The sequence below is a fragment of the Sus scrofa genome, chromosome X, assembly GCF_054392235.1.
Source record: "Sus scrofa isolate SSC_HxYL_T2T_F1_AM1 chromosome X, Sscrofa_HxYL_maternal_Yorkshire_Landrace_v2.0, whole genome shotgun sequence".
Lineage (NCBI taxonomy): Eukaryota > Metazoa > Chordata > Mammalia > Artiodactyla > Suidae > Sus > Sus scrofa.
In genome coordinates, this window is record NC_139401.1 from 70,198,519 (window position 1) to 70,214,296 (window position 15,778).

The 15,778-nt window shown below is 35.5% G+C and overlaps 1 protein-coding gene across 2 annotated transcripts in view; it reads right to left on the reverse strand.

Annotated features, from left to right (window-relative positions):
* Window positions 1-5,844: 5,844 nt before the first annotated feature.
* ABCB7 (ATP binding cassette subfamily B member 7) overlaps window positions 5,845-15,778 on the reverse strand; it is a 126,511-nt gene continuing 116,577 nt past the window's right edge. Inside the window, exons 15-16 of one of the 2 annotated variants that reach the window (XM_021080712.2) lie at window positions 13,901-13,946; window positions 5,845-7,311 (exon numbers count right to left, since the gene is read on the reverse strand). In XM_021080712.2, coding sequence (XP_020936371.1) covers window positions 13,920-13,946 — 27 coding nt within the window. In that variant the 3' untranslated portion in view covers window positions 5,845-7,311; window positions 13,901-13,919. Of the gene's footprint in view, window positions 7,312-13,900; window positions 14,009-15,778 lie in introns of both variants that reach the window. The other variant, XM_001928719.6, reaches the window with a different exon arrangement.

Below are 15,778 nucleotides of genomic sequence, written 5' to 3' on the forward strand. Positions count from 1 at the left end.
AACCTTTTTGTACTATTATTATATTACATCCATGTGTGTTACAAACTATATAGTTATAATTATTACTTATATGATCTTTTCTAAAACAGGAGTGCAGGTATATATTCATAGTTTGCTATATTGACCACCTTATATATAATTTCTAGCTTTATTCATTTGTTCTTATAGATTCTAAATTATCATTTGCTATCATTTCCTTAGTCCAAGACAGCTTTGTTTCCACCTCCAACAGAAGAACACAAATATTATTTCATGTGGTTACTAAAGCAAGAGAAGTTTTCAAGTGTCTTAAGAATAAGAAACATCAGAATTCCCATCGTGGCACAGTGGTTAATGAATCCGACTAAGAACCATGAGGCTGCGGGTTCGATCCCTGGCCTTGCTCAGTGGGTTAAGGATCCGGCATTGCCGTTAGCTGTGGTGTAGGTTGCAGACACAGCTCAGATCCTGCGTTGATGTGGCTCTGGCGTAGGCTGAGAAGCTACAGCTCTGATGAAACCCCTAGCCTGGGAACCTCCACATGCCATGGGAGTGGCCCTAGAAAAGGCAAAAAAAAAAAAAAAAAAAAAAGACACACACAAAAGAATAAGAAACATGCAAGTATGTTATCTTTTATAAGTACTTATATATGAGTACCTTTATTGGTGTTTTTTCATGTGGATTTAAATTACTATCTGGTATCACTTGCTTTTTGACTGAATAATTTCCATTGTTTCTTATTATATAGGTCTACTAGCAATGGACTTTCTTGTTATTTATCTGATAACATCTTTATTTCACCTTCATTGATAGCTTTGGAATATAATATTCGTTTTTTAATTTCAGCAATTTGAATATATATCCTTCTGGTTTCTGGCTTTCACTGTTTCTAATGAAACTTCAGCTGTTAATCATATTGGGGTTTACCTTGTATGTGGTAAGTCATTTTTCTCTTATTGCTTTCCTGATTTTTCTCCTTATCTTTAGCTTTCAACATTTGACTCTAATGTGTTTGGGTGTGGATCTCTGTATTTATCCTACTTGGTGTTCGTTGGGCTTCTCTGATGTGTAATTAATGTTTTTCATCAAATTAGGTTATTTCTAGCCATCTATTTCAAATTTTTTTTCTGCTTCGTTCCTCTCCTTGGGTGGGTACTCCCATTATGCATACTCTCATTGGTATGCTTAATGGTGTCCCACATTTCTCTGAAGTTTTTTTTCCTTCATCACTTTTTCTCTTTGGTCTTCAGACTGCATAATCTCTATTGATTTACCCTCGAGTTCACTGATTCTTTCTTCCGTCAGTTCAAATACACTATTCAGCTCCTCTAGTAAATTCCTCATTTCATTTATTGTACTTCTCAACTCCAGAATTTCCTTTTGTTTTTTGTTTTTTAAATTTCCATTTCTTCACTGACAAATCTTTGTCTGCTACATCCACCATCCAGGCCCTCTCTAAGGCAATGTTTATTGACTGCTTTTTCCCCCTCATGTGTATGAGTGACTTTCCTGTTTCTTTGCATGTTTTATAAATTGTTATAAACTGGACATTTTATGCAGTATATCATCTCTGGATAATGATCTTCCTCTACGGGGGTCATTATTTACTTGGCTGTTTATTTCCTTGCAGTGTGCAGCCTGATATTACCTCTTTTAGTCTAGCTATGTAAGGGCTGCCCCTGGGTTGGCACAAAGCAATTACTGGTAAGATTTTTACCCATTACCGTTGTATATGTTGTGTGTGCTTGAAGGCTGCTATCATAGTTCAGAGTTTACTTTTTTTTTTTGTCTTTTCAGGGCTGCACCTGCAGCATATGGAGGTTCCCAGGCTAGGGGTTGAATCAGAGCTACAGCTGCTGACCTACACCACAGCCACAGCAATGCAAGATCTGAGCCACGTTTGTGACCTACACCACAGCTCATAGCAACACCAGATCATTAACCCACTGAGCAAGGCCAGGGATTGACCCTGCATCCTCATGGATACCAGTCAGATTCATTTCCGCTGAGCCACAATGGGAACTCCCCAGAGAGTTTACTTTTGACCCACGTTCAGGCAGGGACTAGTAGCTTGGAGGTTTATTCTGTTCTGAGGGCGCAGCCTTGGACAGTCTTTCAGATTGCCAGGGATGAGTGTGATTTTTATTTTTAAGCCTATATTTGTAGGAGTTACCTCTGAGCCAGAGCAACTTATCGTTCAGTCAGTATTTGGTCAAGTTCCTTGTGCCAGTGAAGGTTTTGCCATGGGGTGATGGGTCTGCATGTATTGGCAAATACTTTTAAGTTTGTCCCACATTCTGCTCTGATTATCCTGAGTGGGTGTAGCCCAGCACAGGCACACAACCTTTATAATTTCCAGAGGTGGCTGTGCTCCCAGGAGGGCTCTTCTGGGCTCTTGCTGGTTTCTATTAATCTTTTGGCTGTTCTGCTGCTCTGCTTGCACCAGCTCCTCCTAATTGCTCTCCACCAAGATTTCCATTGTTTTTGACAATGCCCTTAGGAATGGAGTTCTCCATGCTCTGTTTCAAATAGTCATTCCCTTCAGGCAGACCTGTGGAACTCTTTGTCCTCACTGAATGCCTTCCCCTTTAGAAAGAAACTATGCATCACTGAAACAGAGCTGGAAGCAGGGGGCTCAGAGTCTATGACTGGGCACGAGGGCATGGTGGCAGTCTGTGGTATTCTCTATTTTTCTATCCTTGAGTGAAATCTCCAATCTTTGAGTTGGATGAGGTGGAAAAAAAATAAGGGCCCCACTATTCTCAATGTGTGCATGGAGTAGTGTTTCCATTCTAAGAGGAAGGGTTGATGGTAGAAGAATCGGATTGCCAGTCCTCTTGGCTGTGCTTGCCTGGAATACCATTTTTGCAACACAGGACTGAGGACATGAAAAATTCAGGCAGCTACCTTGACTGGGTGAAACTGTAACCTCAGAGTAAGAGCTGGGGAAAGAGGGAGCCCTGCCTCTCCCCAACATCTTTATCATACCTGACCAGAATAAGCAATGAGGGTAGAGCTTCTGTAACAAAGATCTGTGGGTGGTGGTGGTGGTGTTGAGTATGCAAGTAATTCTTCAAGTGCTAGAGACTCCTGCTGTTCTTAGTGAGATTTAATAAGTTTTCTTAAATGAATGCCTCCATTTGCTTTATGCCCTTTGGACAATTTCTAGATACTTTAAATGATTTTTAAAAAATAACTTTTACCAAGTCTTTGTTATGCTGGAGAAGGTCTACTGAGCCCCTTACTGTACCATTCTGGATGTCACACCCTTCAATATATCTTTGAACATAACTGCTGAGTGGAAATGTGGTTCAGCAAAAAGAGAAACGGATTTGGTGTCAGGACCCAGAATTTCATTCCAACCTGGTTAAGAGCAAGTTGAGTGAATTCTCCTGAAGTACAGTTTCCCCATTTGTAGAATGAAGAGATTACATTAAAGGATCTTTAAATTCCTTCCAACTCTAAAATCTAATGATTTTATGAAACAGAAATGGAAAGGAAGTCATCAACGAAAAACACTCTACTGTAGCTACGTGAGAATAGGAAATATGCAAACAACCATTGCCTTTTTTTAACCAAAAATGTTCCAACCTATTTTTAATTAGAGCATGTACTTCATTTTGAACTCTATCTAATTTCTAGCTAATCAAAATGCTAGTTTAATGCATGGTTTGCAGTCAAGATATTTTTTCACCCCAAAGTTTTCCTTCCTAATCATTAGAACTAAGAAAGTGGAGGCAACATCACTGACTGGTCACTAAAAATATGACAGCTTAATGCTAAGTGAAAGCACTACAATCTGCTACCATTTTATGCATATTGTGAGTACTGCAAACAGTTACTTTCTCTCTGAGATGATTTCAAGTTTACACATTTTGCATAAGGCTGTATATTCCCAGAGTGTCTATTGAATTATCTGTACTTATTTGGAGTGTGTGGGTGGCAAAATATCAATTCTCCCTATACACTGCAGAAAAGAGTTGCTTCAATGGGACATCCATTTGTAGTCATGAAGACATACTGTTTATTTAGTACTGATTATCTGCACAGATTATAACAATAAATCTGTGGTAAAGGCCCCTCCTTGCTGAGTCATTCTGTCTTAACTATTAATCCTTTTAAACCAACTTATTTAACTTAATATTGTCATTTACTATATAGTCTACATTCAAAATCTATACACTCAAAGCAGGGGGAGAAGGAACCTTTCTATAATTTAAGAAAGCTGCCACTGCAAATATATTTAAATGCTTTCAACTACTAATCCAAAACAGAATATCCTATGATAAAACTACAAGAGAATTATGAATACACACTGGCGAAAACTGCTATTCACTGATACATCCAGCAATTAGGAAGGACAGGAACAAGATGGCAGTGTGTGCAAAGTGATCCAGAAATAAGGAATCATATAATCTTTAAATATCTTGCCCTCAAAAGCAAAACATATTTTTAAATTAGCCATCTTCAAAATTTGAGCTTTGTCAACGTCTAAGGGAAAAGGCAAAGTATTTAACTCAAGGTATACAAAAGGTACAAATCCCTGCAGAGGAAAAGTATAAGCATATTTTGAGTCTATCCAAATGCTAAGGCCTCTTTCTGATTCTCAAAAGTGACCCTCAGACTTGAGCTGTTCAAAAATTTCCAAATGAGCCCATCTGCTCAGCAAGATATTTCTATGTTAAAACCTTCAGGAAGGCATCTGGCCCAGTTTTTATGATCCTAAATTACCTTGGTTTCGATTTAATTTTTGTAAACTGGGATTCCCTTAGGAAGAAAGTAAAATTTTCAATCTTAAAAAATAAAGGGATAGTAAGAAACAAAACCCTATCACCTTGCTCCATTTCAGAGCCCACATTCCAACGTAGTTTATTCATTCCAAGACATTAAAAAAACATTATGCAACATCGATTTAGAAATTTATACTTTATCCTGTTGAGTATGTAATACTGTGATGTAAAATTAGTGCATTATAATAAATGTCCCTTTTTTTGGCATTTCCTGAGTGAATCATCCTAGGAAGCTTTTCTTTCATTTTAATTTGTCTATTGTGTCACTGTAGAGAACCATCTTAATAAGATGGAGTTAAGAGAAAAATATTTAAGACTTACTAATGGCCCCTACAACATAGGGTTTTTTTTTTTCCAGGTAACTTAAGTTTTTATTAGCTGAAAATACTAATTAATGACCAAAATGACTCAATGATCTAGAGACCACCTCCAATCATATGAAAAGAAAACACCTTCAAATCTCTTAGTGGGGAAATTATCTCCATCCTAAAAACTGTCCTATCCTTCTTTGACTATATGCTTTCTGTATCAGAGTCACTTACTTTGAATACCACTATGCATATTCAAAATGAATATTACTAATGATTACTTAAATCTTACCTGCTTGATTATGCAACTAACCTAATCTTTAACATCAGCAATACTGGGAATTGTACAGAAGGGATTAACAAAAGCAAAATTTCTATCTAGACCAACCACATGTCTAGTAATGCAGTTGAGTTATTCAAAGGACATGTTCCCTGAGGCTCCTCCCCCCGAAAAATAATAATGTCTACGGCTTCAGAGTAAGAACTGTCCAAAAAAACTCATTTTGCAATTGATCGCACATCTCAGTATTAACTCCAACTCCAAAAGCAAGACCTTGCACCACTTACTATGGTGTCAAAAGACTAACAGTAAAAGACTGGCTTCAAGCTACTTATTAAATCACCTCACTATAACAAAACTGGAGACCTGAGTTAGATAGTTTAGGTTATCTACCTACTAATGAGAACAATACAAAACAAAAACAAAACGTAGTCTCACCCATACCAAATTATCATTTAAAATACAATAAAACTATAGACCAATAAAATAAATATTTAAGACTTTTTTTTAGGATATAAAACCTCATTATATACAGTTATGTGGTCGCTCATGAGATACACAAGTTTTTCAAGTTGAATAATTACTACCAAGCAAATTAAAGCAACTTCAAGTTGGAAAGGAGAGGAGCTTTCTAAGTGTATACATAGCAACATTTTATTAATTATTTCTAGCTGGTAAAATCTGATTATTTTATTTGGGCTCCTCCTTGTTATTTCGAGCTTAAAGAAACTCTAACTACTGAAAAAGGAAAAGAAGACCTTGTAATAAAGTAATTCTAAAGTGTCAACACAGATTAGAGTCCTGATCATCTAAATATATATGCAATCTTCTCCTATTTGCCTAAAGGTCATTAATAATTCTAAGTAGATGTTGCTTTATGCGTATATGTGAGTATGTACAGACACACACATGCATGCACACACACTCTCCATTTAGCTGTTTCTTTGTGTAACTTTAGATAGCAAAAGCAGTGTGCATTTAAGATGGAAATAGAAAAGGCAATTAACTTCCTATGCTTTTTAGATCACTCCCAGTATGGCAACTCTCAAATTACATCAGAGTTTGTGCTTTAAAGAGAAATGTATAAGTTTTGGTCCAAAACAACAAAAGCAACACCTCATTTGGTGGAAAAATGAAATTTCCACCACTAGATGACAGTTATAATGCTGGCTAATGATGAAGAACACTCTTCACACCAACATGAGAATCAAGGATTTTCCTACTAAAGGTTGTGTGGCAAATAACTTAAAATATATTAAGTATCTATCACTGAAGTATTTGAATAGAGGAAGGGGAGTAAAAACAATGAACCTATATTGCCTTTTTTTTTTAATTTTAAGAAGTAGACACTTTCCATCTAAATTGTCAGCATAAAGGAGGTTTGAAAAACTACAAAAAAACTGGAAAGCAATCTGATTCATCTGGTTAGATATCAAATAGCTATTAGCCTTCAAAAATTGAAAAGGGGTAAAGTCAAATGGTAACAAAAATTATGCTTTATCACAACTAAGGCAATTACAAGAAAATAATTTGGGGATAAATACATACACCATATTAGATTGTGAAAGATGTAAACCTCAATTCCCTTTTCAAATAAATCTTATCTAAAAGAAGGATTATATAAAATGGGAATGTATGATTTTTTAATAAAACAATTCTGCTTCAGTGCAAATGGGTAGTCAAGGAAAAAGAAAGGAGGGATGGAAGAAAGGAAGAATAGAAAAATGTTTCATATGACTTAGCAGGAACAGTTTCCACAGCCTTTCACACTGTTGACAATTTCTTCTTGTAATTTCTTCCTTTCCTCTTCTTTGGATACATTTTCTTTCTTTGCATCCCATTTGGGGTTTTCATGGTTCTGCACACGACTACTCTGTGTATGCCACATTTCTGAATAGATACTGCCAGGGTTAGCAAGCAAACCATGGTGGGTACCACGTTCAGCTACTTTACCCTAATAAGCAAAAATAAGAGAAACATAGAAGAAGTCAAAACTAGAATAATTGAAAATACATAATACTAAGCAAGGATTTTGAAAGATTTGCAGTCACTAAAAATATCTCTTCCATCATAGTATAAATAGGAAAAATCAGTGTATGAATGTCTTCTTCACTGTTGAGCTATCAGTCCAGTGAACAAACAAAAACTATGAAATTCCATATGCCATAAACCATTTTACTTAAAGGAAACAAAATCTGAATGTTTTATTTTTCATTTTGAAGAGCAGAAAAGGAAGGTGAAGATTTTTCTAAAGGTGATATTTTCTGTCATCAGTAAATATAGCAAAAGTACTCTTATTTATATGGAGATTTAAAGGATTAAAAATAACATCCCAAAATCCTCATGGGCCCTTTGAAATAAAAGATTTCTGGAGTTCCCATCGTAGCTCAATGGTTAACGAATACAACTAGGAACCATGAGGTTGCGGGTTTGATCCCTGGCCTCGCTCAGTGGGTTAAAGATCTGGCATTGCCGTGAACTGTGGTGTAGGTTGCAGACACAGCTTGGATCCCATGTTGCTGTGGCTCTGGCGTAGGCCTGCAGTTGTAGATGCATTAGACCCCTAGCCTAGGAACCTCCATATGCCGCGGGTGTGGCCCTAGAAAATACAAAAAGACAAAAAAATAAAAACAAAAAATAAAAAAAAAAGTGATGGCAAATCCCTTCAAGAAAAAAAAAAAAAAAAAAAAAAGGATTTCTTCATGAAAAGCTTACTTCTCCCAGTAGTTATTTTTTTTAACAATGGCTATTAAACTTAACATTGCATAGATTTGGTATTAATTCCAAACTTTTAGTTACAATTAATTTGTCTCTTGACAGCTACTGTTAAACATGTTGGAAGACAAAAGGAATTTTGTCACTTTTACTGGTACCCCTGGTGAGAGGACTTTTTACAAATATACCCTTAAGTAAGATAACTGAAGTGCCCAGTTCTGAGTGGTTGAGTAAAGGCTCCTCCTTGATTGCTGGCTGGGCAGTCTAAGAACTGTTTGGCTCAGCTACATGAATTCTTCTGTATCCTGAATATTGTCCTCATTGGCACAAAAGTCCCCATGATTACACATTTTATACTTTTTAAATTTTACCACTGTAAAAAATAAATAAATAAATAAAATTCTCAATGCTCAGACATAGAAATCAAACATACCAAAGAGGACAGGGAGGGATGAGGGACAAATTAGGAGTATGGGATTAACAGATACAAACTACTATACATAAAATAGATAAGTAACGATTTACTGTACAGCACAGGGAATGATATTCAATATCCTATAATAACCTATAATGGAATATAATCTGGAAAAAAAAAACCTGAATCACTATGTTATACACCTGAAACTAACACAATGTTGTAAATCAACTGTACTTCAATTAAAAAAAAATCCTCAACGAAAACTGCAAAAAAAAAAAATAGAAAGAATGAAGTTATTTTTGCAGAAAACCAATGAAATAAATCACAAAAATTTATCCAATAAAAATGTATAAAATATATTTAAATTATTTATATTTGTATTAAAGCATAAATGTATATAACTTTAAAAGACAAGTACTAATTCCAAAGCTTATAACACAGAGAAGAGCCTTCTGTCTCCTCCTTCTCCACCCTTGAATATCTCCTTCTTATCCCCAAATTCAGTTATATCTTCCAGCATTTACACACATATACATATTAATGAGACTCAGCGTTCTTAACTGTTCCACATTCTCACTGCCTCATTCTTTACTATCCTAATAACACTGGTTATATCACAAATGTTATTTAAGTTAACATAGTTTACTTTATTATGACTATGTATTACCTGTTGAGCCAAATAGGAACTAGGATTTTATAGATATATTTTCATTATTTTTTATTCTTCTTGGACTTAGTAACTGCCTTGCTTTTTCATGGCTTAGTTTTCTATGTCATTATTGGTAATTCTCTCTAAACTTTAAGCCTGTCTGAATAGTATTTTTCTCATAATCAATTATATTAGGTAATGTATTATTCAGTGTTTCCTCCCCCACTCCCACCCCCTGAGATATTCCTCTCACAGATTTTGGGTTCTTTCCCTATCCTCAATTCAGAAATTTTGTAACAATCTGTCTTGCTTTTCCCCCCCTTCCTGTCCATTCATTATGGTGGGTACTTGGTAGGCCCTTTCAATATGGAAACGCATGATCTGAAGTTTTGGACATTTTGGAGGTATTATTCTTTGGTTATTTCCTTCCCTTTCTCTTATCACCTCTTTCTGGAACAACCATTAGTGAAATGTTGGACCTCTTTGACTAATTCTCTTATTTTCTTATCTTTCCTCTATTTTCTTTCTCTTTTTGTTCTATCTACTCTTTGTGGAGATTTCCTTGACTTTATTTCATCAATGACATTTTTAATTTCCAAAATCTCTTGTTCTTGATTTGTTCCTTTATTTATTTACCACCCTCATTTTAAATTTGAAATGTTGCAAGAATGGTAAAAGTGAATACCTACATATATACTTCTCCTAGGTCAGCAACTGTTAATTTTTCTACATTTGCTTTCTCTCACTTCATCCTATCTCTAAATTTACTTTTTGCTAAATTATTTAAGAATGAATTGTGGACATTATTACATTTCACCCATAAATGCTTCATTAGCATGCACCTCCTAAAAACAAGGATATTCTCCTACATGACTAGAATACAACTATCACCCAGGTTTCACCAATCATCCCAATAATATCCTATATATATATATATATATATATATATATATATATATATATACACTCCATTCAGAATCCAATCAGTTTATAAGTTTCCTAGTCTATATATATATATATATATATATATATATATACACACATACATATATATAGTCCATTCAGAATCCAATCAGTTTATAAGTTTCCTAGTCTGTGTGAGTGTGTGTGACAATGATATTTTTAAAATGTCCAGGCTTGTATTTTAAAGAATGCACTTCAAGTTGTATTTGTCTGGTAGTTCCTGATTCTTAGATCCAGGCTAAACATTTTGCTTGAAATACAATACAGGTGATGATGTCCTCAGTGCACCATGTTAGGAGGTTCATGATATCAGTTTGTTCTACAATTAATGATATTAAATTTGATCACTTGATTAAGGTAGTGTAAATCAGATTTCTCTCTTTTAAAGGTACTTTTTGTCTTTGTAATCAATAAGTAATCTGTGCGCCATGCTTTCAAACTGTGTGAATATTCTATTTCCCAAAAATTTTTCACTGAACGGTTTTAACAATGTTAATCCTTATCTGAATCAATTATTACAATGCATATTGCAAAATATGTTTTTCTAAACTTATTATTCCTTCTACATGTGTTAGCTGACATTCTTTTTTAAAACTTAGTTATAATTCGCATATATTATATTGGCTTCAGATGTACAACATAATGATTTGTTGTTTTTATACATTATGAAATGATTACCTCAATTAAGCCCAGTTACCACTGTCACCAAAGTTATTATATTATTATTGACTATATTCCCTATGTGTATATTAAAACCCCATGTCTTAGTTTGTACCTCTTTTAATACCCTTCACCTATTTCATCCCTCCCCTCACTCTCTCCCCTCTGGCAACCACTCTCTGCATCTATGAGTGTGTTTCTGTTTTATTCATTCATTTATTTATTCACTTATTCATATATAAGTGAAATCATACACTACTTGTTTTTCTGACTTATTCCACTTAGCATAATACCTTCCAGGTCCATCCACGTTGTGTAAACGGCAAGATTTCATTCTTGAAGAAAATCTTTCCTAGACATCATTATGGAATTATAGACTGGTTTTTATTCTATGTGTTATAATTCATTAGTATCATTATATTTTTTTATGTTCAAATTGTCCCACCTTTGACCAGTGGGAACTCATTCAAAATGGTTCCTGTGTCCTTATGATATGCCCTTATTAATTTACCTACCCCAGATAAGGAATCAGTGATTTCTCCAAGGAGTCTTGGTTCCTTTTGGTGAGGAACAGTATTTAGAATCCGAGATCTAAGTGCAAGTTACACTCATTGCTAGTAGCATTTCATTGCTACTAGGCCTTTTCAGTGAACAGAATTAGGAACTTTTAAAATTTTTTTATTTTTTTTCTAGTCACATGTGTGGCATATGGAAATTCCCAGGCTAGGGGTTGAATCAGAGTTACAGCTGTAGGCCTATGCCACAGCCACAGCCACAGCCAACACTGGATCTAAGCCACATCTACAACCTACACCACAATTTGTGGCAATGCAGATCCTTAACTCACTGAATGAGGCCAGGGATTGAACCTGCATCCACACAGACACTATGTCAGGTTCTTAACCTGCTGAGCCACAACGGGAACTCCAGGAACTTTTTTTCATCATGAACTCATATTGATAATTTTGTTCCAATATAAATCACAAAGTTCTTCCTCTTCTTCTCCCATTCTATATTTGTATCTTTCTTCTCCCAAGTAAGCCCTTTATTTCCCAACAACATCAATATATTTACTCAAATGCTCAGTTTTACAATATATACAAAATGGTTTCAAAACAGCTACTCCCATGTTACTACCAGCAACAAACTTACTAAGTTCAAATTTGAGTTATTTTTATCCTTATAATAATTAGAGCAATATATTCAAAAGTCATTTGGGTTAATTCTATTTTTCTTCTGCACAGTTATTTTACCAATTTGTTATACAGTTAGTTTTGCTTCTTTCTATTTGTATTCAATTTCTGATTTTTCTCCATCCTTGTTGATTTTCAAATTTTTGAATATATAAAAACATGAACATGGTTCAGAAGTAAAATACAAAAAAAAAGTATAATCAGGAAAGTCTTGTTTACCTCCCTATGTCTTCTACCCCTTTTTATACACATCCCGTAGGTAACCAATGTCTTTAGTTTCTAGTTTATCCTCCTAGAATTTCTTTCTGTAGAAATAACATATGTCTATTTCCCCCACATCCTCCTACAAAAGGTAGCATACTACATATTCTTTTGCATTTTTCTTACTTTCACATAACACCATATCCTGGAACTCATGCCATGTCTTAAGTCTTCTTCACTGTTTTTCGTAACAGCATTTTGTTCTTATTTTAGAAGTGCTGTATTTTCCATGTCCTCTGATTATATTACTTATATTTTTAAGCTTTCTTATGGTGTCTGCATTGTCTACATTTATTCTACTGAATTTTTTTTCTGCTTGGAGGTCTTCCTTTATTATACGTTGCCACTTAAGAATACAATATTTAAAAGGCTGACTGGAAGCTCTATGTGCATGGATGTGGGTTGGGTTCTCAGCTGCTGGATTTCATTATAGGATAATCACATGGATATCTGCTCATTTTGTTGGGGTCCCCAAATACAAATATCTTTTTTTATGGGGCTATTTCTGTTTCTCCAGAAAAGAATCCTCTAATTATCTGCTGATGAAGGAAGGAGTGGCAACAGTGGAAATAAGTAACTGGTTGGCAAGCTTCTTAGGGCCAGTGGCACAAGAGGGTTGGTGGTCTTATTCTTTAGTATGTTTTGATTTCCAGTTAATCTCACCTTTCTGTTGACATGGTTGGTAATTTTCTTGTGTCCAGAGCCTCTCTGACACAATTTCCTGACAAGTAAACCTCTAGTCTCTTGCCAAGGCTGGGAAGTGGTAATCACTTGGCTGCAGAGGGTGAGGAAGAGCCTTGGGTACTCTATTTCTTATATAGACTTATATACATATATATTTGCTTTTTAGGGCCGCACCCATGGCATATGGAGGTTCCCAGGCTAGGGGTCGAATGGGAGCTACACCTGCCAGCCTACGCCATAGCCAAGCTGGATCTGAGCCACGTCTGCAACCTACATCACAGCTCTTGGCAACACTGGATCCTTATCCCACTGAGCAATGTCAGGGATCAAACCTGCATCCTCATGGAGACTAGTCAGATTTGAAACCTGTTGAGCCACAATGGGAACTCCATGTAGACTTAATATTAATACTACAAGATGGGAGTTCCCGTCGTGGCTGTGGTTAACGAATCTGACTAGGAACCATGAGGCTGTGGGTACGATCCCTGGCCTCACTCAGTGGGTTAAGGATCCAGCATTACCATGAGCTATGGTGTAGGTCTCAGACGCGGCACCGATCTGGTGTTGCCCTGGCTGTGGTGTAGGCTGGCAGCTGTGTCTCTGATTAGACCCTTAGCCAGGGAAACTCCATATGCCGTGGGTGCGGCCCTAAAAAGACAAAAGACAAAAAAAATACTACAAGAGACTGTTGATAGAACACATGAGGTCATATTAGTTTCACCCCTTAAAATTGCTTCTATCATATGAGGATTTAATGCTTTCCTCCTCTAACTTTACTTTTAAAACTTTAATGAGCGAGTTAATAGAATTTACTCACTTTTTGGAAGTGACATGAATTATTTCCTATCGGAAAGAGGTAAAACTGGAATCCCATAGGATTCAATCTTATTGAAAGAACACAAATTCTGTATATTTCTTTAGAAACAACATTTAAGTTGCTTGTGTTTGTAACAATTTCTAACATTCTTTAAATATTAATCTTTAAAGTTAAATCTCTCACCTGTTCCAAGACAATGATTTCATCTGCATCGACCACTGTTGACAATCTGTGTGCAATGAAAATAGAAGTTCTGTGTTTGACTGCATCCCTCATGGCACTAAGAATAGTCTGCAAGTATGACAATAAGAAGAGTGTGTGGGGGGGAGAGATCTAAATGTAAATTAAAATACTCATACAATTCTTAAAAGGACATATAAAATTCCAGTTAATTTTTCATTATATAAACTTTATACTACCACCAAATATTTTACCTAATCTAATAATTACTACAAAGAGAAGTACATCAATCAAAGAGGGAAAATAAATATGACCACATTACTATGGGAAAAAAAAGCTTTAAGACAGGCAAGAGTTCTTTAAATTACAATGTTTGGGATAAAGTGGATATTTTCTATACTTAAAAACAAACATAAAAATGATGAATCCACTGACATGTGTATATATGTTTATCTGGTCAATGAGAGCAAAAATAAAATCAGAAGAGACTCAAGGATAGGATGTAGAGAAATTAAAAAAAAATTAAGAAAAGATAGGAGACTCAAAGGGTACAGGACCATTGCTTTTCCTTAGTTCAAACTTGGAAAGGGTGACAAAGACAATTAATTGTGCACGTTTAACTTGAAGAAATTCCTTTTTCAAAAGCATTCTGGAAAATCCATTTTTGTTTACTGCCTGTAAAATGTAAGAGAGTTGTATATATATTCAGCTATACTTGGAAACCTGGGTATAAGTACAGCAAGTTAGATGGAATTAGCAGTGTGGGGGATGGTGATATTTCCAGTGGTTTCCTACAGGTATTTCTAGTCATTGTATTTATAAAAGGAATAAAATTATCAGAAGTAGATGGTTACCCAGGAAAAGAAGACCTTATACTTTACTAGGACAGACTGAAAAATCAAGTGCAGGGTCAATTCTAAGAAAAATTGTGATGTTTGTAGGGACTCCTCTTCCTTAACCTCAAGAACTTAAACTCTGACATCATACTGATGCCCTGGACCTTTAAAAAAGGTCCATTAAACAAGTCTGTAAGTCAACTATATGCCAATACAATTTATTTTTTTTTTTAAAAAGGTCCATTAAAATTTACTAAATCTTCTGGTAACTCATTCCCTTCAAGGTGGGGGGAATTCTCTGTTGGCAATTAGTGGATTATGCTCCGTAAGATAATGAAGATACATGACTCTTGGAGTTCCCATCGTGGCTCAGTGGTTAACGAATCCAACTAGGAACCATGCAGTTTCAGGTTCGAGCCCTGGCCTTGCTCAGTGGGTTAGGGATCCGGCATTGCCATGAGCTATGGTGTAGGTTGCAGACGAGGCCCTGATCCCAAGTTGCTGTGGCTGTGGCATAGGCTGGTGGCTACAGCTCCGATTCGACCACTGGCCTGGGAACCTCCATATGCTGCGGGAGTGGCCCCAGAAATAGCAAAAAGACATAAATAAATAAATAAAAATATTAAAAAAAGATACATGACTCAAATAATGACTGTTGTTAGGACATTTAATTTGTAATAAATGTGGATGACACATTTTTTAGATATAAAGTTCTTCTAAGTAGACTGCTATTCTGCTTATGAATGGGGTCTGGTGCACCTTAAGATTCCCTTTAAATATAATAAATCCTCATGCTAAACAATTCACTTAGAAATTAAACAGTTTTAATATGGCAGATCAAATAGTATGCCCTGAAACTTAACTCCATATGCAAAATATATGTCATACATGCTCTAAAGCCAAAATTAGACCTATCTTTCAATAATAGGTTTTTACCTACAAGTAAGATGTAGGTGAATGGAGGCAACTGAAAAATAATATCAGCCTATCTTCAGTTCTAGATTAAGAGGATTTGTTCATGAAATTATGATTGCTGTTAAGACTT